The following is a 23627-nucleotide window of genomic DNA, read 5'->3' as shown; positions in this document are numbered from 1 at the left end:
AAGCTATCTCTAAAGAGTAGGTATTTCACAAATAGATGTACAGAAGATGAATTAACACATCCAAAGCCATGTAGTTTTAGGGCTAATTCATTATTATGTAAACTTTTTAGTTAGTCAACATATATCTGGGTACTTCCTGTGAGCCAGGCACTATGGGAGATACAAAAGACCATAAAATATGGTCCCTGTTAGTAACTCCTATCCCAGTGAAGAGCCAAGATGTCAAGTAAAGGCAAATGAGTACCACCACCATCCTCTGATCTGTTCTTTGGTCAAGGCAACTCCAGCAACTTCACCTCCTGCAGCTGCAATCTTAGGCTGTCCATCATTCCACTGAGTTCTGAAGAGTATAGCCTTTTCTGGATGAAACTCCTTTCTTCAATGCTTCAGGCCAGTTTTGAGTCTCAAAGTAAGTGGACAGGATATCAAACACTGTTAGAAAGGTAAACAGAAAACATAGTGACCACACAGAAGAAAAAGAGAACTAGTAAATGACTAATGAGGAAAAAAGCATTCTGGAATATTTCATTCAACAAACTTACTCTACCACACATGGTACTAGATCCTGGGGAGACAGAGGCAAAGACACAGGCCCTGCTTGCCTACAAGGATGTCAGCCCACACTGAGAGATACAGGCCTGTGAATGGACAATGCTGCAACAGAGAGGAACACAGTACAATGGGAACAAAACAGGCCCTGACATGGCCTGGGATGTGGAGGGGAGCAGCCAAGATGCCTGTGAACTGAATCCTGAAGGACAAATAGGAATTCACTGTTCAATGATAGATTGAAGGCATGGCATTCTAGGACAAGGGAACAATTTCAACTATCTTTAACATAGTTGGGAACCAGGAAGAAAATGAAAACTGCCTCTGTGAGGCCAGAATACATGTCACAAAGTACATACAATAAAGTCTAAGCACATTAGTCACAGGGGAGACGGCTTCAAGGGCCGTTTAACTGAAACACAATGCAAAGAAGCAGCAGCAGAACTAATACACGTTAAGCATGGGCCATGTGAGCAGTACCTTGATTGATGGCCAGTATCTCTGAATGATAGTTTTTTCTATTCTGGCGTCTGACCATGTATTCCTGGATTGGTAAGCGAGCAGTCTTGACAGAGTGTTCTTGGGCCTTTTGAAATGTCACCTTCTGTAAATCACAAATATTTTTCTTATAAAAATAATACACAAAGATAGTCTCATTGTAATATGCAGAGCAAACTAAGAATCCTCATGTACCACCACCCCAATTTCCATCTGTAATCATAATTAAATGATAAGTGTATTAAAATTAAGTAGCCTATGGTAGAATGGAAGAAACTGTAGATAAGGAAAAAATGGCTTGTGCAGCAACACCTCACTTATTTGGGATTCATTTATCTGCTGGCTTCCACTCACTACTACTTACAACCAAGAAGGAAATAAGTAAAGAGAGGCACATCTGCAGCCACAATCTGCATCCAAAAATCCAAGCCGTCTAATCAATGAGAGAACACTCCTGGCCCTAACTCAGTAAGACTCAATTCTGGACATCTGGAGTTTTCAGTCATAGCCAATTGGTAGCAGCAAATTAGAAATAAGGGAAACAGGATTTGAGTCAGGTATACCACCAGCGACAAGACAGCATTAAGGTATGAGAGCATATAGCCCAATGAAAAGGAAAGGCTCTGAAAACTACAAAAAGAAGGCAGAACTCAAAAAATCCAACAATCTGAGGCCATTTAGCATCAGAGTACAGTAACTAATGTCCCTTTAAAGATGTCCCTGAGTCATGGACTGAAGTTTAAATTATACTCACTACCTTGTAAGAAGCTCTGGGAAGGTCATCTACCTATTTGTAATTTCAGGATTAAAGGTTTAGGTTACTGAGAAAACTAGCACACTTAGGTTTGGAAGGGACCTCAGTAGTTAACTGTTCCACTCCAACCATCCATCCAATGTTTGTCTATCCTTTATGAACTTTCTCCCAGATGGCCTCTGGCTTTAAATGGACAACCCTTGTGACAGGGAGTTCATGCATCCTGGGGTAACCCATTTCAATTTTGATAGTAGCAGTTAATAGGAAATCTTGATATTGAGGCAAATTTTCTATTTTCCCTGAGACTTCCAGTCCTCTGTCCTAGTTCTGTTCCCCCAGGGCCACACCAGGCAAGTAAAATGGGCCTTCCACAAGAGAGCCATTCAGACACTTGAAGGCAGGGATCATGCCCTATGAATCCTCTCATCTCCAGACTAACAGCCTCAGTTCTGTTGACTTTTCCTTGACTATGATTTAGTTTTGAGTTCCTTCATTATTCAGGTCAACTTCTTCTGAACTTGTATCTAGCTTGTCAATGTGTTTTCATTTACTGTCCCATATTGGCTGGCCACTCTGAGTATGGTCTAACCAACTGGAAGTGTGAAGCAGGCCTAGCACCTTCTTTGTTCTGACACTGGACTACCTGCCTCTCAGATTCGCACGAAACACAATTCCAAAAGAGAACGTCCAAAAATGTTTTAAGTGATGCAATTCAGACGGGATAAAGGTACAGCTACTCAAAGGACTTATTTGAAGGATAACACTCCTTTGCATATATGAGCTATGATTATGTTTTGTCTATTCCTTTATAATCACTTTGAACTGAAGTACAGAATTCAAAGTTAGTAGGAAACTTGGATGCTGCCCTGAAGGAGTTTATTGTCTAGTTTCTGTTCTCTGAACATTTAAAGATAAAATGACTCCCCTTGAAGAAATCTTGTTCTTAGCATATTTCTGTGAAGAAGCCAAACTCTTAATAACAACTAACAAATCTTTGTGCCAGTTATTTTTCAGTTTAAATGTTGGTGGAAGATAAAAAGAGGACAGTGTGTTAAATTTGCACATCTATAGATCTTACACTGCTCACTGGCCCTCTAGAATTGTCTGCTTCAAAAAAGGGGATGTCACTCTGCTGTGGAATACTGTATTTGGTTGTTATGTCTCTTTAATCTCTTTTAACCTTAAATAGCCCCCATGACTATTTCAGTTTTCATTACATTGACTTTTTTGAAAATCTGGTCCAGGTGTCTTGTAGAATGTCTCACATCCTGGATCTGTTTATGATTAAATTCAGTTTAAACATTTTCTGATAAGAATACGTCACAGGTAAGATTCCATCACATCAGGAGGCACATGTCACTATTGGTGATTCTAAGTTTGATCATTTGTTAAGATGGTGACCTCCAGATCACTTTATTGTAATGGTACACTTTTGTGGGCTGGTACTTTGAGACCCCTTGGAATAGTCAGTTCCCTCACAACCTTTCGTTCAGTCAATTCCCTGAATCAGTGATTACACTGAGAGTGACAAAATGATGATTTCTCAATTCTATTATGCATTTCTCATTTATTAACTGGCATTCTTTAGAGCTCTCTCCTCCCCCCACCTCCTGCCCATTTTTTTAGATTATCATTATGGAGTCATGGAACTCTTTTTTTAGAATAAATGCAATTCAGTTAAGTATCATCTGTGTCACATATGTGTATGTATCTCATATATACATGAAAAAATATACTCACATATATGAAAAAATATATATATATAAAATATACCCATAAGCACATACTTGTGTGATCACAGACTATATCAAGAGGGATACACAAGAAAACCATGGTTGCCTCATGCAGCGGATACTGGGTGACAAGGATGAGAGGTAGACTTACTTTTCACTGTACTCCTTTTTATACATTTTAACAATTATATCATTATTTATTAACTATGCAATATGCTAATTAAATGTTAAAAAATTATCTCAACAAATATTTGTATAATAGAAACATTTCAAAACTCCAATTATTCCAATAAAATTCCAATTCAACAAAAGAAATCTGGATGGTCCTACTAAGGTAGAGATTATGGGGTAAGACTTCTGTCAACAGGGAAGATGGCCTAAGAAGGAACAAACTGCTTTTTCACAAAGAACAAACAGCTGGTAAGAATGCTGAGACAAAGCTTCCTTGGTCAAGATCAGAGTCATCCTTGCAGAACTGAAGAGAGGGGAGAAGAAAGGAATTCAATAATGGTTATTAATGTAATTACCAAATACTTCCCATTCCAGTCCCTGACTGGATTCTGGCAGGTCAGTGTTGCTGACTGACATTGCTGATGAGAAGAGAGGGAAGTTGGCAAGTAGGAGGGCCAACCTAAGCAGAATAGGCTCCTACTTCCTATTGCCTCTGAGGTTTTAGGCCTTTTGGCCTAAGATTACGACAGGGCAAGGATTTCTTTCTCTAAAAGAAAGCGCCACTTTTCAAAATGCAGTTGTCAGGCCTAAAATGTACACCTACCTTCTGAATGCTTTCGTCCACAAGTCCACCAAGGATGTAAACTTTGTTTAGATCAACATCTTCAAGAGCTAATGAAAAAATGAAGGCCACTGAGGTCAATCTGTTTTATAATTTCTAAATCCAAAGACTGTAAAAGGAAAGAATTATTAATGATAAAAGTAGAAATTTAATGAAATAGAAAACAAAAAGATAGTAGATTTGCTAATTCCCTGAAAAGATCAATTAAATGTCAATTAATTAGACATACCTAATCAGATATGCAGACCCAAATCACCATTAGGATTCAGAAAGGAGGCAAAATGTCAAAGGAAGGTAAAATTGAAGAGAATACTGAGACCAACTTAATACAATAAAATTGAAAATTATGCTAAATAGATGATTTAATGGGAAAAAAATATTTATCTAACATCAATCTGAGAAGGGTCAATGTGAGGAGGTGACGAGGAAAACTCACGAGGATTACCAGGTAACTCACAAGCTCCAGCTGAGTATGGAGACCCTAAATCTGTGCAGCTGTGTGCACATGGCAGGCCAAATATGAAGCATTCAGTGAGGTCTCTGTCCATAAGAGGTGTGCAATTAACGTCCATTCCTTTTTTTTCTTGGATACACCTTGGGTGGCTTTAACAAACTCTGACCCCGGGAATAATGAAATAAAGGGCTGGATGCAATGTGCTACATGAATGCATGCAGTAAAGTACATACCATGTTCTGAGTCAGGAGTCAGGTACACAAGGGTTTCCAGAGGAAATAAACTAAAGCAGTCTTCTTCTGTTATGTCTAGCTGAAAAATGTAAACAATCCAATGTAGTGTGAACTAGGTTAAGACATAGCCCACGCTGCAGCAACTAGTTACAGGGCGTGTAGTTTCTATCAGGCATGGCTCCAGGTACATCAAGAGGATACATGTCTGACAACCTGTTCTCAGAAAGTGCTCAGTTGGGTAGCAGAAGTAGAAAGGTACAGACATTCGACCCTACAAAATGAGACAGAAAGTGGTATGGCCCTAAGAGACACACAGGGAGCATGCCCCAGGACTACAGAGAGAGAATGACAACACCAGGGACAATGTTCTAGCAAAAGGAATGCTGGAACTGGGTTTCTGAAGAAGGTGAGATTGACACATGTACAAAAGGAAGAAGTATTCAAAGTGGAGGGAATCACCTAAGAAAAGCATGAAGACAGGAAAGCAAGGCGACTAAACTAAGCGGCTCTTAGAGTGGATCTGTTTGGCTCACATACAGGAATCATAAAACACATACAGAAAAGTAAAGCTGGGAATGGCTGTGTTACAGGAGAGATCACTAAGGTAACAGCAACCATGACTGTGCAGCACCACACAGGGTGCTTTTCACACTCGGTGCCTCAGAGGACCTCTCTGGAAAAGGCCACACTACCCAATCTCAGCTACATAATGCAAACACACAAGGGCACTTTTAGTGGCACTTCTTAGGCACTGATCTGGATTCTTGCCTGTATATCAATCACTATATTTAAGAGATCCTAGGTAAAGTATTGAAAGTAACTTAGTACTCCCTGAAACTCATCTTAAATCCATATTACTTCCATAAGGATTCTCTCTCTTTCCCCCAAAATTCATGTTCCCTAATTCTGCACTACTGAGAACAAGAAAGGAATCATGGCATGTCCCTAAAACATTCCTGGTACATAGTCTAGCATACAATACACTGGATACAAAATACAGCCCTAGATACTGGTAATATTAGTTTGCTAATGCAGTGGAAGGATGAAAATTTTAAAACATAAGAACTGATGAGAGGTTCTAAATTTTTAAAGATTGTAATAGTGAAAACATATATACACATAAACATATTTTTTTACATTGAAATGTGAAAAAGTAAAAAAAAATTACTATTACCCCCTCCAACCTACTTTTCAGATGACAATTCAAATAATATGCAAAATGAGGCTTACCAGATAACTAGAAAATCCATCATTCATCCTCAAACACTCTTCATACAGGGGACTGTCTGTGGTGAATCCAGTGAGGCAGATCCAAAATGGCCTGTCAGCTTTTTTATTTGAACCATACAACCTTCGGATCTGTCCAGCCAGTCTACTTAATTCCTTCGAAGAAGTAAGGACAATTTATGGTAGGAACATGCCCACTCTTTCTAAATGCATTATCAACAAATGGTTACTCAGTAAGTTCACTGAATACTACTCTGGGAAAGCTCATGAATTCAATGGCCCTTTTACTCCAGGAGCGAGTACATGCATGTATGCACGTGTGTTACATCCCATGGTATCACACCTTATAGATGAAAGTTAAGGTAATGATACCAGCCCAGAAAACCAAGACCTCTCCCTCCTTCTGGACCTGCTGATATATATGTATATATAAATATATATAAATATATATAAATATATATATATATATATATATATATATATATATACACATATATATAAAATTTTTCTTTTTGCTTTTACCTAAAATCTTACCATGTGGGCTTCCCTGGTGGCACAGTGGTTAAGAATCCGTCTGCCAATGCAGGGGACACAGGTTCGAGCCCTGGTCAGGGAAGATCCTACATGCCGCAGAGCTACTAAGCCCGTGCACCACAACTACTGAGCCTGCGCTCTAGATCCTGTGAGCCGCAACTACTGAGCCTGTGAGCTACAACTACTGAATCCCACGCCTAGAGCCCATGCTCCACACCAAGAGAAGCCACTGCAATGAGAAGCTGCACACTTCAATGAAGAGTAGCCCCCGTCCGCTGCAACTAGAGAAAGCCTGTTTCCAGCAACGAAGACCCAATGCAGCCAAAAATAAATAAATAAAATAAATTTACATATAAAAAAAATCTTACCATGTGATGGTTACTGTTTATTAAAAAGAGATTAAATTACTGTGCAGACATTTTTATACTCCATCAGTTAAACTTGGCACCTTCTCCCTAACTTCAGGAGCTGTCATAGGTTTGGAAGTTTTAACTTTCCATCCTGATTTAGAGATATCACCCGTATAGAAAGGTAGTTTCACAATCTGGCCTGATTTGGTTCAGTACAGGAAAAAAAAAAAGCTTTGGATTTGATTTAATCTGATATCTCAATTAATATAAACATTAGAAAATTCTTAGTTGACTTTTTCAGAGGGCTATAGTTAGAGGTTCCATGGAAGAATCCCAGATCCTAATTTCTCTGAAAAACATGCAAACACTAGCATGTATAACAGGGAGCGTTGGAAAACACAGATTTCTTTTGTGGTGTAAGGCCTAAAATCAAGGCCTAATATTGTGTGCCGCTTTGATATCTGGTGAAAAATGAGAGGCCTTGAATGGCCTAACTGCAAGTTCCCCTCCCAATTCTGCTCCCATGGATAAGGTTCAATAGCTAAACATTTTTTTTTTTATCAAAGGGGTTCCTTTGATAAAGGGTTCCTGCTATCTCTGAGTAGTGGGTTTCAACTCTCTGCCAGCCCATGGAATTATTCCAGCAAACCAATCACATCTTCCTGTAGGGATCTAATTTCTTGATACTAAAAAACCTACCCCCCATAGCCCCTGGTTGTTCATTCTGTACTCAAGTGCAATCCCATGTGGCCCTGCATGATGTCCAGTGTCATCCTACCCTTGGGCTGAGTATATGTAACAAATAAACTGCTATTGATCTTATCTGTCCAGTGTCGAGTATTGTGTGTTCAGCCATCCCCAGAATCACAGAGTGAAAAATCCCTCCTTCACCAACAGGGTAAATTGGCAGCTTTTAAAAACACACACATTGTAGAAAGACCTCCCACCAGGTAATCTCCCCACAACATGCAACCAGACAAATATTCCTCTCCCCTGCAGAAGGCCAAAGATTTCATCTCTGGAGAATTAAACCTGAAAGGCTCCATCTAGACTGGGGATACCATAAGCACAGAGGCAAAGGCAGTAGGCTCAAAACAGAAGATAAAGGAAAAATTTTTAAACTAAACCATATGTCTATTCTCTTCCTGATTCTTTACAACAGCCATCTCAGAACTTATTAGCCATGTGTAGAAAACTAAACACATTTGCTCATTTACTAGAGAATCATAGAAGCTGGAGCTGGTCATGGTCTTTGTGAAACCTGTTCCCGCCTGGACCTCCCTCAGGTGAGCAGAAATTCAGAGTTCAGTGGATGTTTTACCTTCTTAGACATGTGGTGGGTCATACTCAAATCGATACAGAGTCTTGGTCCTGAGTGTTTGGCTTCCAAAAGTCTTTCCTTGGTTAAGGATCTCAGAAAACGTTTGCTGTGCTGGGGGTAGATGCCTAGAGTAGAAATATCAGAAAGGAATAAACATGGAAAAACTGAAAAATGTTATTCAGTAAGTAAGAAATCTCCCCAGCCAGGTGAGTAATTTTTACATATGAAGAGAAACTGGAAGCTCATACAAGGTATTCGTTCATTAGGCAGTTTAGGTATAGCAGAATGGTGAAATGAGTGCTCTGGAGCACACTGCTGGATCTAAGAGTTCACTTTGTTCATTTATTACCTATATGATCTTGGGCATGTTATTTAATTTCTTTGAGCCTCAATCCCTTCACCTAGAAAATGAGGATAATAAAAGTACTTACCCTTATGGTAATCCATGTAAAATTCTTAGCACTGAACCTAGCACACAGTACTGAATAAACATTGGCTGTTGTTGGTATCATTCTTTCTACTTCTGAGCTTATAAACACATACATGCACTAGACAGCTTATATTTGAAAGACAGCCTCAAATGTTGCTCTCTTTGATATTTTGATTCCCAACAAAATAGGCTAATAGGTCCCATCTCCCAGATGTTTGTTTTACTTAAAAACACTATCCCTACTCTCCTAGGAACAGGCAGATACCAGTTTGCTAAGAAATAAATATAATTACACCAGCAATCTGATTTATTGTTACCTGAATTTTCTACACGGTTGGCTTTTCTTCTTTCTTTCTCTTGTTTTCTTTTACTCTTCTTTGCTGCAACTATCTTTTCCCAGTGTCTCTGTTTTCTTTGGACATTTTTCTTATGTTATCCAGAAAACAAAATTGTTTGAGAACTTCATAAGCACCAAAAAGGAAAATGAATATTAGAAATAGTTACTTAATTATTTTTTTAATTTAGATTAAAGTTAGGAGAGAAAAAGGGTATTAGTCTTAAAAACAAAAATGGGAGGGAAGAGATATGGCAACATGTATATGTATAACTGATTCACTTTGTTATAAAGCAGAAACTAACACACCATTATAAAGCAATTATACTACAATAAAGATGTTTAAAAAAAAAAAGGACTAGATTGTGTTTAGAGAAAGCAGATCCCCAGAAAAGAGATGTGACATGCCCAAGGTCACAGTAAATTTATTAGGGACAGGGTTGAGATTTCCTGACCCTTCTGAGGTGTACAAAAATTCCTCTTAACTTTATTTACTTTTTCTATGACTCAAATGGAACTGAAACCTTAAAGCAGGAAACTCATCCCTGGGAATACACCTAACTCATTCCCAGTCTTTTTTTTTTACCAATATCTATCCTTAGAACAGGGGTCTCTGGAACATTCCATTGTCTCAAAGCCCAGGACCATAAACAATCCACTCCACTCACCGAGTGCCACACTGCATTGCTTGTATGCAGGGTCATCTCCTCTCGATGCTCACATTCCACATCAATCTGTAGAAGCTGGAAGCTTTCAGAGATGCCATCTTCACCTGTGTCCTCTAGGGTGACTTCTTGCTCCTGCAGCACATGTGACTCTTTTTTCTGAGCGCTCCCTTCTAACTTCCAGTCCATGTGCTTAGTCCTCTGTCCTTTTCACCCAGATTAGGAAAAGGCACAATTATGTGAGACATTACATTACTTAACTTGCAGAGGTATTTCCCTATATCCAAATGACAAACAGGGTTACTGCGTTACTGAAGGAGTAGAAGTGTGTAAAATACTAACACAGATTAACTGAACTGAGAAAAGCATGTGTGTCTTCTAGAGAAATCAGTCAGCACAGAAACCTTTTAGTAGTAAGGAAGCCAAATTCACTTCTTAGAAGACAAGCACAACTCCTGACAACCCCAAGAAATCAATGATTATTCACTGCTGCAGTGACACAGATACTGAGTTCATTTACTGTATTCTTTGAAATGCACGTGTGAGTTGAGGGCGAGACAGAGATGGCAAAATCCGCCTATCCCATTATGTTTCTGTTTATTTTCAAAACCATTCCTTTAGCAAATATTTATTGAGCACCCACTCTATGCAAAGTCCTGTACTAGAAACATCCTGGGAGGTTTAGAGCTAGCCAAAAATTATGGTAAAGAGCGGCCCCAAACCAACCAAGAATTCTAGGTTGCACATATTCCCTCCCCCAACTCAGTATCACTGCAGCAGAAAGCCACATAGTGGAAACAGCTGATATCCATCAGAAGTGCCGAGGTAGAAAATGATGAAGAACCATTGTTATAACACACTTAACTAATGTAATAATTTCAAAGTGGTGTTCAAAATCCTTGAGGAAGATATGACTAAGAAGTGTTCTAGTCTACAGCTAAGTGTCACAGACAAAGAATGGTATAACCATTGCTCATGGCAGCTCCTCTGAGCCTACTGTGCTACCTACATATTAGGAAAAGTGTATCCTTAAAAAAGTAAATCTATGTAATATGATCCATGCACATGGTAAAAAGACCTAGTTGTAAGAAAAGTAATGATCAATTCTCTGACCCCTTCCACCTCTAGGGTGCAACGCTTGTTAACCAGGTGTTTTTAGTTCTTCTGGTAATTTACTCCTTAACCTGAAATCATATGCTTACTTCCTGATTCATCAACTTTCCCTATGAAACACTAAAATTCAAATCACTTTAATTAGCACCTTTTATTTTTAGCTCTTCTCTTAGTTACCTTAACCTTTAAATTCTTTTGAGGTTTAATTTATACACAATAAAATGCCAAGATTTTAAATGGTGTAGCTCAACAAGTTTGTGTGTCGGGAGGGACGGTGGGGGAAGGTTTGAAGGGGTGGGAAGTGAGGGATGGGATGGGAATATACAAGCTCAATGAGTTGTTTTTTGTTTGTTTGTTTGTTTGCGGTAAGCGGGCCTCTCACTGTTGTGGCCTCTCCCGTTGTGGAGCACAGGCTCCGGACGCGCAGGCCCAGCGGCCATGGCCCACCGGCCCAGCCGCTCTGCGGCATGTGGGATCTTCCCAGACCGGGGCACGAACCCGTATCCCCTTCATCGGCAGGCGGACTCTCAACCACTGCGCCACCAGGGAAGCCCCATCAATGAGTTTTTGATAAGTGCGTAGGGCCTGTATTACCCACACCCCATCAAGATATAGAACATTTCCATCACTCCAGAAAGTTCCCTTTCTTCTGCACTTTCCAAGTCAATCTCCATCCCATTCTCACTGCTTTCCAAACGCAATCATTGCTCTTTTTTCAATAACCATAGATTAGCTGTGCCTTATAAAATGTTATTTAAAAGGACTCAAACAGTGTGTACTCTTTTGAACTTGGCATTTTGCCCCACAACTTGTTTTTGAGATTCATATATATTGCTTCATGTATCAGTAGTTTGTTCCTTTTTATTGCTGAGCAGTATTCCACACATGAATATACCACAATTTGTTTATTCTTCTGTTGATAGACATTTGAGATTTTTCCAGTTTGTGGCTTTTACGAATAAAGTGGCCAAGAAATTCTCATACAAGCGTTTTTGTGGACATGTGTTTTCATATCTGTTGGCTAAGTACTAACAGAATTGCTGGGTCATAGGATGGGTGCTATTTAACTCGTAAGAAACTACCATCAATTTCCTAGAATGATTGTAACATTTCACACCGCTGTCAGCAGTCTGTCAAGAGTTCCAGATGGTCTGCATCATCCCCAACATTTGCTGTTGTCAGGGTTCTTAATTTTAACCATTTTTGTGTAGTGGAACCTCACTGTTTTAATTTGCATTTGTTTGATTATTAATGATATTGAGCTTTTTTTCATGCAACTTACTGGTAGTTCATAACATATCTCTGTGAGATACCTGTTCAAGTTGATGACACCGAAATTAAAATGGAGGTGGCCATTGAAGATCTGGTCTCAGGCACATCTGCATCACTGAGAACTTGAACTTTCTCTGAACTGTACCACACCCAAGGACACCATGAGTCATACTTAGAACAACACCAGCCAGCTGCAATATTATGGTCTCAAGGTCTCCCCTTGTAACTATGCAACAATTTCAGACCCCAACCAATCCTTACTTAATAAGCACCCTTACTTCTTGCCAGTTCCAATTATAATTCTTGATAAATAGCTCCTGTAACTAACTGTAACCTTGCAGTTTTTGTCTTTATAAGCTTGCCCCATTTTGTAGCCTGGAGGAACACAATTCAGGTGCTTCTTGAATCTGTGTCTCCCATGCTATAGTCCTCAATGTGGCTAGAATAAAACTCTCTTCTATTCCTATTATAGATTGTGTACTGATTATTTATCTGGACACTTACAATGGCCTATATTGATCATTAATGATCATCCATTGTTCTCTGCACTATCTGGTCTACTTGCTGTTGCTGTTCCTTAAACATACCAAGGATATTCCCACCTTAGGGCCTTTGCACTTGCTGGTCTTTCTACCTCAATCGTCTTCCCCTAGATAATTATATGACTACCTTCCTCACTTCATTCAGATTTTCATTATCCAACATAGCACACTTTTTACTTATTTTTTTTGTCTGAACTTTCCCCTTCCTATAATGTAAGCAAGTGTTCTGTTTGCTTTGTTCACTACATCCTCAGTGCCTGGCAACGAGCTTCGTACATAACAGACGCTCAATAAAGACTTGCTGAATTAATAAATCCTCCACTCCACCATCTCTGCGTTGACAGAACTTTTTTGTAACCCAAGTCCCACCTGATGAGCATATCCCTGGGCGCTAAGTGATGGAGGCTTCTCTCATCGCCTCATTCTAAGTTTTAGCCACCAAAGCCGGCTCCACTCCTCTGTCACCTTCAGCACTAGAACACCCTGACCCCAATCTCGAGTGTACCCCGCGTGCAGGCCCAGTCTGGTCCATAAGCTGCGAGTACGACGGGAAGCAGGAAGGAATAGCGCCAAGAAGGTGAGGGACATGAGGCCACAAAACTGCTGGGCGGGCGCCTGCTCCTCAGGCGTCTGCCCCGCCCGCGAACGAGGCAGCACTCCCAGGCCGGACCCCCCGCCCCTACCCTGCCGGCAACGACGCCCTGGCGTACCTGAACCCGTCACCTCACGCAGCAGCAGAGGAACCCACCAAGCCCCGCCTCCGACTTCACTTCCGGTTCCTGCCCCTCTCCGAGTAGCATTCTGGGAGTTGTCGTTTTCAGCCTAGCGGCTGTGTGTTCCGCGAAGACTTGGGCTTAGGCTGCCGTGCCCACGGTGGTACTAAGGAGCTGCGTCCCGCCAGAAGGTTGCCGCGCCTCACTGAGCCTCCGTTTCCTCGCATGTTAGCTGGGCATACGATCCCAGCCGCTCGCCGACCGCACAGGGCTGCTGCTGGTGACCAGGCGCTTTGATGGCTGTCAAGGGCTGGACACGGCGAAGGTGGGCTGAAACCAGACTCGAACTACCCCTCATCTCGCAACATGGGGGCCTTGCCTTCCCCTGGTCTCCCTGGACTTCCCCACAACCAGAAGAGCCCACGAGCAGACATAGTTCCCCTCACCACTAGCTGGCCATCCAGGATCATAACAGATATCCCGGCTTGGGCAGATCACGAATGAGTCTAGCCTCTGGCCACTCTCCCTCCTCTTTCTCGCCTCACAAATCCACGGGGAAACTTGAGCCTCAGAGACCTGAAGCGACTTGTCCAAGCCTTGGCCTGATAAAAGCTATCAATCACTCTTCCCTTTATTCCTGCAGTCCTAGGGGTCTCACGCTTTCGAGAGACCCTACCATGAATGAGCCTGAAATACCTCCTGCCCAAGAGACCACAGCCTTGTTGGATCTGTCCTTGGCCTCACGGTTTCCCCTCAGGACTTTTCTTTCCACAGCTTCTCCAGCACCTCCCACCCCATCCCCATTCCATGCTTTAACCCATCCTTTATAATCTGCTACTGGAGCAACTTGTAAAATACTAAAACTAAACATGCTTTCTTCCTCAAAGGGCTTTTTCGGAAACCAGCTGTCTTCTCTGCTCAGAAGCTGGCCTTGGCTTTCCACTCAGCAGGACTTGCAAAGTGGCTCAGATGGTCTTCAGTTGCTCCCACCACACCTGCCAGTCCCTGCATCTTGCACCCAGCTGTACCGAATACCTTTCCTCCCTCCCTGTCACTGCTCTGGTGTCTCTTCACTTTTCAATGAGCTCATGAAGCTCATTCAAAAGTGGGGCTTTTCCCCACAGAAAAGGCCATCTAGCTGGTATCACTGCCCAGCCCCCTCCGGCCTCCATCCATTTACCGAATGATTATGTGTCTCCCTTACTCCAAACCCCTCAGTGGTTTCCCATTGTAATTGGATGTAAAATCTAACCTCCCCAAGGCCTTGCATAGCCTGGTTCCTGGCTGACCCTCTGACCTCATGTATCACTCTTCCTCCAGCTTGCTGTGTTCCAGTCGCACCAGTCTTCTTGAAATGCTTTAAACACAACAAAAGCCTTTGCAGTTACTTTTCTCTCACTTTTTACATGGCAGGCTCCTTCTTACCCTTTAAGCTTCTGCTTAAACCTTCCCTCTTCAGAGAGGCCTTTACTGACCATCCCCCCCCCCCCCGGAAGATTGGCTCATCCCAGCCCCATCTTGCACTCTTCATTTTCTTTATTTCAATCTTCACCTATCAGTAATCTTTTTTTTCCCGATGTCTTCCCTACTGATTATAAGTTCCTTGAGGGGACTTACATCTATCACATTAGTGATTGTATTCCCGGTGCCAATGCACAGTAAATATTTGTCAACAGGGTAAACAAACAAGTGATTTTTCTCCCTTCTTGAGAAAAATTTACCTTCCTATCTACCAAAATCAGGACCTGACACACAATAGCTTCTCAATCAATACTTCTCTTTTTAAAAAAAAAACACTACTTTATTTTTATAAATTTATTTATTTATTTATTTTTGGCTGTGTTGGATCTTTCTTGCTGTGTGTGTGTTTTCTCTAGTTGCAGTGAGCAGGGGCTACTCTTCCTTGTGGTGCGCAGGCTTCTCATTGTGGTGGCTTCTCTTGTTGTGGAGCACGGTCTTTAGGTGCGTGGGCTTCAGTAGTTGTGGCACACAGGCTCAGTAGTTGTGGCTCATGGGCTGTAGAGCGCAGGTTCAGTAGTTGTGGTGCACGGGCTTAGTTGCTCCATGGCATGTAGGAATCTTCCCAGATCAGGGCTCAAACCTGTGTTCCCTGCATTGGCAGGCAGATTCTTAACCACTGCACCACCAGGGAAGTCCCCAATCAACACTTCTTGACATACTAGTTCTAACTAATGCTGCCTCCTACAGGAAGCCTTCCCTAATCACCACTCCCCCCCAACACCCCCGAATTACTTATCTCCTTTGAGCTCTCACAGCACCTTATCTGTTCTCTTTGGTGGTCCTGAGCACACCATGCCTTAGGTAGGTCTGTATCTCTACATGTCATTTTACCTCTTGGACCAGGAACCCTTGCAGATGATTCTCACCCAACTATTTACATCCATAATCCTACATCAGGCACCCTGGCATGGGTGTACCATAAATGTTTGTGTAAAGAAATAAGTCCGCCAATATGATGGTGGGTGGAAAAATGAAGGAGTGTAAATATCCAGTCGTTTCTCAGTCATTAAACAATTGATTTTTTTTGTGTGTGTGTGTGGTACTTGGGCCTCTCACTGTTGTGGCCTCTCCCATTGCGGAGCACAGGCTCCAGACACGCAGGCTCAGCGGCCATGGCTCACAGGCCCAGCCACTCCACGGCATGTGGGATCTTCCCGGACCAGGGCACGAACCCATGTCCCCTGCATTTTGTGTTGGGTAGTAGGCAGTCCTGTCCTGCTCTCATGTAGGGAGCTGTGTATCTCAGAGAAAGTGCTAAACACGGCAAACCCCCTGTACTTTAGCTTCTCCACAAGCAATGAGTGGTTGCTTCAGAACTTCTGGGACTTAGTACATCTCATGGGGGCTCAGAGCAAAAATGCCAGCTCTATACAGTAGCAACCCAAGGAAGCTAATGGATTTGAGGGGAGAGGAAGCAAAGGAAGAAGGAAACAAACATCTGAGTGCCTGTGCCTGAGGCTTCACAGTCTCCATCCTGCCTTCCATGAGAACTTATTTCTCACAATAATGCTGAATGTGTATTATATAACAATCTCTAGTTTGGGGTGTTGTGTTGATAAGAAAATGTATTCAAGTTATCTAAATACGGCATCTGGCACATTGTAGGCCGTCACTAAATGAGACTAGTGTTATTTCCTTTTGTCATTTGGGGAAAATGAGGCCCAGAGAAGCACTTATAACAACACTGCCAGGATTCAAGCTCTGATTGAGTTGAAGTCCTGAGCTCCTTCCCTAAGCTTGTGAACACAGTATAAGTATTCAAGTCCTGTTTAGCATCATACAATTTTTAGTATTTGGGTGTCCTATTGTTCCTATTTTCCATTGTCATGAAATCACTTTAAATCTGTTTTCAAGAGCCTTATTTAAATTTTATTCAAAGTATTCTGTGAAAAGAAACAGACCTTTAAGAAAATAATCTTTTCCTGGCACTAGTACTGGTTAACTGGCTACTAGTTAACAAGTAACTGGTAACAGGGGATGGGTAGATTCTCTTCTCTTCTCCCCAAATATTGCTTTCCTTCTGATTGGCAAGAGCTTGGGTATGTCACTTAACACCCTCACCTTTGCCCTGCTTTTGCTGGGTGAAGGAGAGAAATTAGAGAGCTCTAGAGGAGACAAATTGCAGAGGAAGCACTGAGCCCACAACTGATCAGGAGCCCCAGAAGGACCCCTTGAGTAAACTCTGATAGCCCAAAGTGAGTGTCTAAACCACCTTTTGCCTGGACAGAAAAGCCAGGGGAAAAAGGCCTCCCAAGGCTGTCTTCAGCCTGGAGTCTGAAAACAAAATGCAAGGAAGGGTTTCAGACTAGGAGAAGAATCCATAATCTTTGGGGATTATTACTAACTTTTATTGAGTATTTACTAGATTTCTACCCTACAAAGCAGGCACTAGTATCCCCAATATTCAGAAGAGAAAACCAAAGCACTGAGAGGTTAAGTAGCATGTCCGACCAAGGTCCCACCAAGATTAACAGGGATTAAGTGGCTCTACTGGAATTAGTGAGAAAGGTACTGAATATATTTCTTTTGCTCTAATATTATTCTTAAAAAGGCAAATCTAGGGCTTCCCTGGTGGTGCAGTGGTTGAGAATCCGCCTGCCGATGCAGGAGACACGGGTTCGTACCCTGGTCCGGGAAGATCCCACATGCCGCGGAGCAACTAAGCCCGTGAGCCATGGCCGCTAGGCCTGCGCGTCCGGAGCCTGTGCTCCGCAACGGGAGAGGCCACAACAGTGAGAGGCCCGCATACCAAAAAAAAAAAAAAAAAGGCAAATCTAGTTCAGGGTTTTAATGTAAAGCAGAGCACACACCTGGATATGGGGGCCATGCAACTACGGTGCTTACTGCCACCTAGTGGCAACCTATGCTTATTGGAGCGAGGCCACCAAGAATACCAGGCCTCCAGGCACAGGTGCTGCAAACCAAAACTTGTGAAGGTGGAATCTATCAAATATCCCAAGTGTTCACTCCTATTTGCAGAGGTTATTGCCAAATCAGTGTGATATGAGAAGTCAAGACAATTTTTCAGTGACTGCACCTTCCTCCTTCATCCCTGCCTTCTTGGGACAGTTTGTGACTTCTTGCTTCCACACTCGCAGGGTATGCTCCTCCTAGGGTACACACATTACTGATGGCAATCTGCTTATCTGTACCCACCCAGAGGGGCTGTGAGCATCCTGGCCAGGGGCAGGGGCTTGTCTTACTCATCTTTATGAATAAGTCAGTGAATGTTTGTTGAACAAATACGAGCGGATGCTTTTGACCCAAACTTGTCATCACTCTGTATGATTCAGGCAAAGATTAAGCAGCAGTTTATTTGAACACTCTAAATAATAAACATTTGAGAGGGGTGGGCAGAGGAATGGTAGGAGCTGCTCAGGGAAGTGTCCAAGGCAGGGCAGGGGGTCTGGGCAACTGGCCTGCTCACAGGGCAGTGGAGAACCAGAACTTCTGGGTCAAACAGAATACAGCGGCTGTGAGGGCCGTACACTGACGGGCCAAGAGTTTCACACTCAGGTCATGGTAGCCTCTCTCGCAGGTCAGCTTAGCGGCCTCCACAAACTGGTGGTAGGTGTACACCACATCCCTCAGGTTCCCCGCTGCCTCTCTGTGTCGGGTGGAGCAGCGGCTGCAGGCTGTGAACTGGAAGCACAGGCTGGCCAGCTGGACCAGGTGCTGGAAGGTGTCACGCACAGCACCCTGCATCTCCTCGGGGGACTGGTCCATTCTGATGACGTGCTGGCAGCTCAACAGAAGCTTTTGGGAGCCCATGCAGAGGTGGCTCCGGCTTTCAGAAAAGTGCCAGGTGCACTTCTCGGGAGGGTGCGTGTTCCCATTTCCCCAGGAAGCTTCTAAAATGTCCTGTAATTCCAGCAAGCTCTCCGTGAGTTGGATGAAGCCCTCGGGGGTACTGGCAGGGGCAGCTTTCAGCTGTCTCAGAGCCCTGGCGCAGTACTCTGGCCAGATGTGGCTGTTCCTCGACAGGGGCTCAGTGCTGCAGCTGTGGGCCAAGGCAGGCCTCCAGGGCAGGGCCAGCTGGCCTGCAGAGGGTGGTGAGGTGAGGGGGGCTGTGGGGTGTGCTTCCAGGCCCCTGTCTTCCTCCTCCATCTCTGGCTGCAGGCCACGGAAGCACATGGCATAGGAGAACTGACAGCTGCACTGCTCCATCCCAGTCCTAGGGGCCACAGTCTCATTCACACCTGCAAACCCCGAAGATGTGGCCATCCTGAGACTGGCAGAAACTTTAGGATAGCTTTCTGGGGCAAAGCACAGGAAAGACTTCTCATTAGGAAGGCACATTCTAGGGCTTTTGTCTTTGCTTTCTGGCAGTGAACAATGATTTGAACCTTCTAAGTGGGGCTCCTCTTGGGAACACGGTAGTGGCTCGGGCAGAGAAGGCCCTGGATTCAAAGAGACCTGCTGAGGAGTTTCCCTAGGGGTGGTATCTTCCCCTATCACATGGTTAGGTGGCTCTGCCTTGACCTCCTCCAGAGGGAAAGCTGATGAAATGGTCTGGTCCCTAAGCAAGAAATCCAGGTCTAAATCCAGCTCTGCCAATAGTTTTTGTTCTTGGGCCTGGCAGGCTTGGCCTGGGGTTTCTCTGCTTTGTCCTTGGGGGTCTCTGGGGGAATGTGGTGGGGTCTGTTCAGTCCTTGTTACAGGAGTCTCCAAGGAGAGGGAGGCTACCATGCCACCAGCTGGAGCATTGACACCAATAGTCTGTGGAACAGCATTCAACACGTCACCCTTGGGGTCACCTGGATCCTTCTCAGATTCATCACAAAATAAGTTGGTCCCATTTTTGTTCGTAACTTCTCTATCATGTTCCAAAGATAGTTGTCCTTGCTGCTCCTCATTCATAGGGAAAGAAGCCATCTTCTCTTCTGAATTTATTCCACACTCACCACTTCTAGGCCTGTCTCGAGGAGAAAACAGAGACCCTGTGTCCTGGGGGGCAGTTTCTTGCATATGATTTGTAAACAGAGATCCCAGTGCTCTTTCTATCTGGACTCCTCCCAGCTCTAGTGTGTCTCCTTGAGAGATATTATGTGGCCCTGGGCTGATGCTCAGGCAGATTCTGTCTGGGTTCAAATCAGCACTGGAGAGGGAGGAAGTGCTGTCCCCAAGCTCCATGGCAAGTTCTCGGGGGGCACTGCCATCCGAGTCTTGAAATGGAGATAAGGTCTGGGGAAGCCCTACCTGAGCCGTATGTGAGCCAGATGAGCCTGGGTTGGGACTGTGAGGAGTGTTTGCTGGGGAACTGGCAACACTGGCGGTCAGAGGGGCAATTCCAGAATTCTCTTTATGGCTGGGGTCAATCCGGAGGCGAATGGCAGAAATTGAAAACACTCGAGAGTCGATGACCGACTTGGTTTCCATGGTCTCAGGCTCCATCTCCATGGCTCGGGAGGCTGGGTTTTTGCTCTTGGTCTCCCTCAGGGGAGCCAGTAGCCCCAGGGCCTTGGTCTCCAGGAGGCCAGGCTCACCCTGCACGTCTTGCAGACAGGACACAGTTGGGGAGGGTGCACTGAGGGCCAGGTAAGGCTCCCGGTCATAGTAGCACACGTCGTCCACGCTCTCCAGGGAGGCTGATGGCATCAGGGGAAATGAGACCTGACAGGTGTAGTCGGTCTGTAGGAAAGACCTTCTTTTCCTCAGGGTCTTGGCATACTTCTTCACCCCTCCCCTTCTGCTTGGCTGTCTTCCACCTGGCCCAGGATTCAGGCTGTCCTCAGGCCTGCAAGTGCTGGCCTTATTCTGTGAGCTTGTGGCACTGGTTTCTGCAGCAGAAGCAGCTCTGAGCCCTGAGAATCAAGAAAGGAAAAAACATGAAAAGCGGAAAAATAAAGAGACTTGTAGATCTTGGGCTCAGAACTCAGGATTGCCTGGGTTCAAATCCTGGCTGGGCTGTGTAACCATGGGCATGTTAAATCTTGAGCTCCTCAATTTCCTCTTCTGAAAGATGGGGATGATCACCGTGGTAGACCCTTTTTTGGTTCTTGGTTGCCCAAGATCCATTGCCTTATCTTTTGGTCACAGTACCCCAACTTCCTTTTAGGGAATGACATCTCCCCAACGGTTAGTCTGCTGGAACTATTAATGAAGGGGCCCTATCCACATCAGCCAAGTGGTCGATTTATGACCTAGAAAGTCAGTCACAAAATTTCCTAAAATTTCAATCTCAAACACATTGAATTTAAAAAAACACACAAAAAACAATAGAGCCCATTCTTTGCAGCCACGGTATCCTGACAGTACAATGAAGAATCCTGCTACCCCACCCCCTGATCTGGTTGCTGCCCGTGTCTTCACCTCTGCTGGCAATTCTCTAAGCTATCTTACATACTTTCAACACTTTCTCTCTGTGCTTACATTAACCCAAGTCAGTCAGTACCAGTGGTGTCAATCAGCACTGCCGTGCTGGTTAGATGACTTAGTACGTATCAAGCTCCTAGCACAAGGCCTGTGCCTAACGGGTGTTTACTAAAGGGAGCCAGTGCTGTCATTGTTATGATTGTCACTACATGGGTGAGGGTTCGGAGCGAGCTTTCTTTTGACACAAAGTGGCTGTGACTCTCAGTCATAGGCATGAGGGGTCTTGCACATAGCAGGATGGATCTTTCTGCATGGAGACACACTTTTGTGAAGAAGTCCTGGGAATCAGCCAGAAGGAATTAAGATCACAGGCTAGCACTTGAGAATCAGAGGGCTCTTAGACCAGTTTTTTGCACCCTGGCTGAACTTTATTAAAAATTTCATCAAATCCTAGGCTGCTCCTCAGACCTCCTAAATCAGAATCTCTGAGGCTGGGATCTAGGAATTTACAGCATTTTAACCAGGTCCCTTGGGTGATTTAGATGTTTTGGAATTCCAGCCATGTTTTTGGAATTGCCACTCTAGGCCACCTACAGCCACTGACCAAGGGTGTTTCTGAAGCCTAAAAAGGGAGAGGTTCCCACACTGAGTCAGGGGCCAAACCAGACCCCAGGCTCAGGAGTCCCAGGTCTGGACTGTCTCCCCAGCACCTCACTGGCTCTCTGTAAAAGAGGGAGTGTCCAGTGTGGACCTTATAACTCTGACTGGACTCCCATAAAGGAAGGCCTTGACTGATGGTCTGTCTCACGCCCATCTTACCTCTAGCATAATGGCTGACCCAGAAGGGCAACGCTTGGGACATGGATGGCAGTTGGATGGGTTCTGTGGGAAGCAGGGCACAATCTGGCCATAGGTTTCTAGGTCAGTTAATGAAGTCAGGGTAGATGGTGGAGAGTGCATTCATTTATCCAGTTAGCAGCAACTGCCAGGTACTATGTGCCAGGACACAGAGATGAGTGTGAAATACACAGTTCCCACACTCAAAGGAGTTTTCGGTTTAGTGAAGGAGAGAAACATCAATACAAAAATCACACAAATAAATAAGCAAATACACAGTTCCCACACTCAAAGGAGTTTTCGGTTTAGTGAAGGAGAGAAACATCAATACAAAAATCACACAAATAAATAAGCAAATACAGGCAGTGCTAAGTGCCAGGCAGGAAGCACCCAGGGTGTGTGACAGGGATGGGGAGACCTGCCCTAGTCCTGGCAGTCTGGTTAATATTCCCAGAGGAAGTGAATTTCCAGTTGGGGCCTGACAGATGGATGGGCATCAGCAACCAAAGATCAGGGTGAGGAATGTTTCAGGTGGAAAGAGCAGCATGTGCAAAGGCTGGAAGTAGAAAAGAGCTGAGCACTTTTAAAGAATGGCAAGGAGGTCTGTGTGACAGGACTGCATGGAGAGGGCTCAGGGGGAAGGAGAGAAACAGGCAGAGGCCGTGTCACAGAGGGCCTCAAGAAGCTTTGCAGGGGCTGCTAAGAAGCTGGCCTTTCTCCCACGAGCAACGGGAAACCACTAGAGGGCAGGGAGCAACAGGAAAGGGCTGGAACAAAGAAAAGGGCTGCAGCTTCCCCATCTCTTAGTAGGTCACCCCTAATGTCTGTGCTATTTTCCCATTTTTTTCTTCAGAGTGCAGAGTGAGTGTGTTTGTGTGTGTGTGTGTGTGCATGCATGCGTGCGTGTGTGTGTGTGTGTGTGTGTGTGTAAATGTCCCGCAAGGATCTCAGGTCAGCTTAGGAAGTCATTCTGTGTGGAAAGACACCCCACACTCTTTGTGGAGGAAGGGATGAGGATCCTGAAAGAAACATGATCCCCCTGCCTTATGTCCAGGTCCCTTCAGGGCCACCAACAGCCTGTCAGTTAGGTTCTTTTTGTTTCAAGGCCTCATTTAAAGCTTTGAGGTCAACAATGGCACAGCTGCTTCCCTCTGTTGGGCTGTCAAACCCTTTTCTTTCTGTGAAAATTCTGTCCATCTTACAACGCCTGGCCCATTTGCTGCCTCTTCTGGGAAGCCTTCCCTGATTCCCACTGTTGAATTAATGCCACCCATCTCTGCCTGCCCACAGTTCTCTGAACCTCCCTTGTAGCCCTTACTTGAAGTCGGGATGCCCATAATGTGGTCCACTGAGCCCAGCTGGCCCACCTCCAAAGAGCACAAGGACCGTGCTTTACCTACCTGTTTTCCCATCAAGCTTGGCCCCTGCCCCCCGTGGGT

General features: G+C 44.1%; 2 protein-coding genes across 7 annotated transcripts in view; both read right to left on the bottom strand.

The window, feature by feature from the left end:
- Positions 1–71: 71 nt before the first annotated feature.
- Positions 72–13555, bottom strand: TRMT10B (tRNA methyltransferase 10B). Of its 2 annotated transcripts, none has more exons than XM_059073274.2 (9): positions 13513–13555; positions 9879–10081; positions 9194–9302; positions 8447–8571; positions 6245–6397; positions 5015–5093; positions 4310–4377; positions 1030–1153; positions 72–432 (listed from the first exon to the last, which is right to left on the bottom strand). In XM_059073274.2, the coding sequence occupies exons 2-9, from the start codon at positions 10062–10064 to the stop codon at positions 326–328; spliced, it is 951 nt and encodes a 316-aa protein (XP_058929257.1). In that variant the 5' UTR covers positions 10065–10081; positions 13513–13555; the 3' UTR covers positions 72–325. The 2 variants fall into 2 exon arrangements, with proteins under 2 accessions (XP_058929257.1, XP_066895840.1); XM_067039739.1 differs by having other exon boundaries at positions 9879–10076; positions 13513–13553.
- A 4769-nt stretch (positions 13556–18324) lies between these two features.
- Positions 18325–23627, bottom strand: part of FRMPD1 (FERM and PDZ domain containing 1) — an 85274-nt gene continuing 79971 nt past the window's right edge. For all 5 annotated transcript variants that reach the window (XM_067039737.1, XM_059073287.2, XM_067039736.1 and 2 more), the window contains one exon: positions 18325–20840. In XM_067039737.1, coding sequence (XP_066895838.1) covers positions 18460–20840 — 2381 coding nt within the window. In that variant the 3' untranslated portion in view covers positions 18325–18459. The remainder of the gene's footprint in view (positions 20841–23627) is intronic.

Source organism: Kogia breviceps, chromosome 8 (genome assembly GCF_026419965.1).
Source record: "Kogia breviceps isolate mKogBre1 chromosome 8, mKogBre1 haplotype 1, whole genome shotgun sequence".
Classification (NCBI taxonomy): Eukaryota; Metazoa; Chordata; class Mammalia; order Artiodactyla; family Physeteridae; genus Kogia; species Kogia breviceps.
The sequence above is the reverse complement of the archived record's forward strand: the minus strand, read 5'-3'. Positions and strand labels throughout refer to the sequence as shown.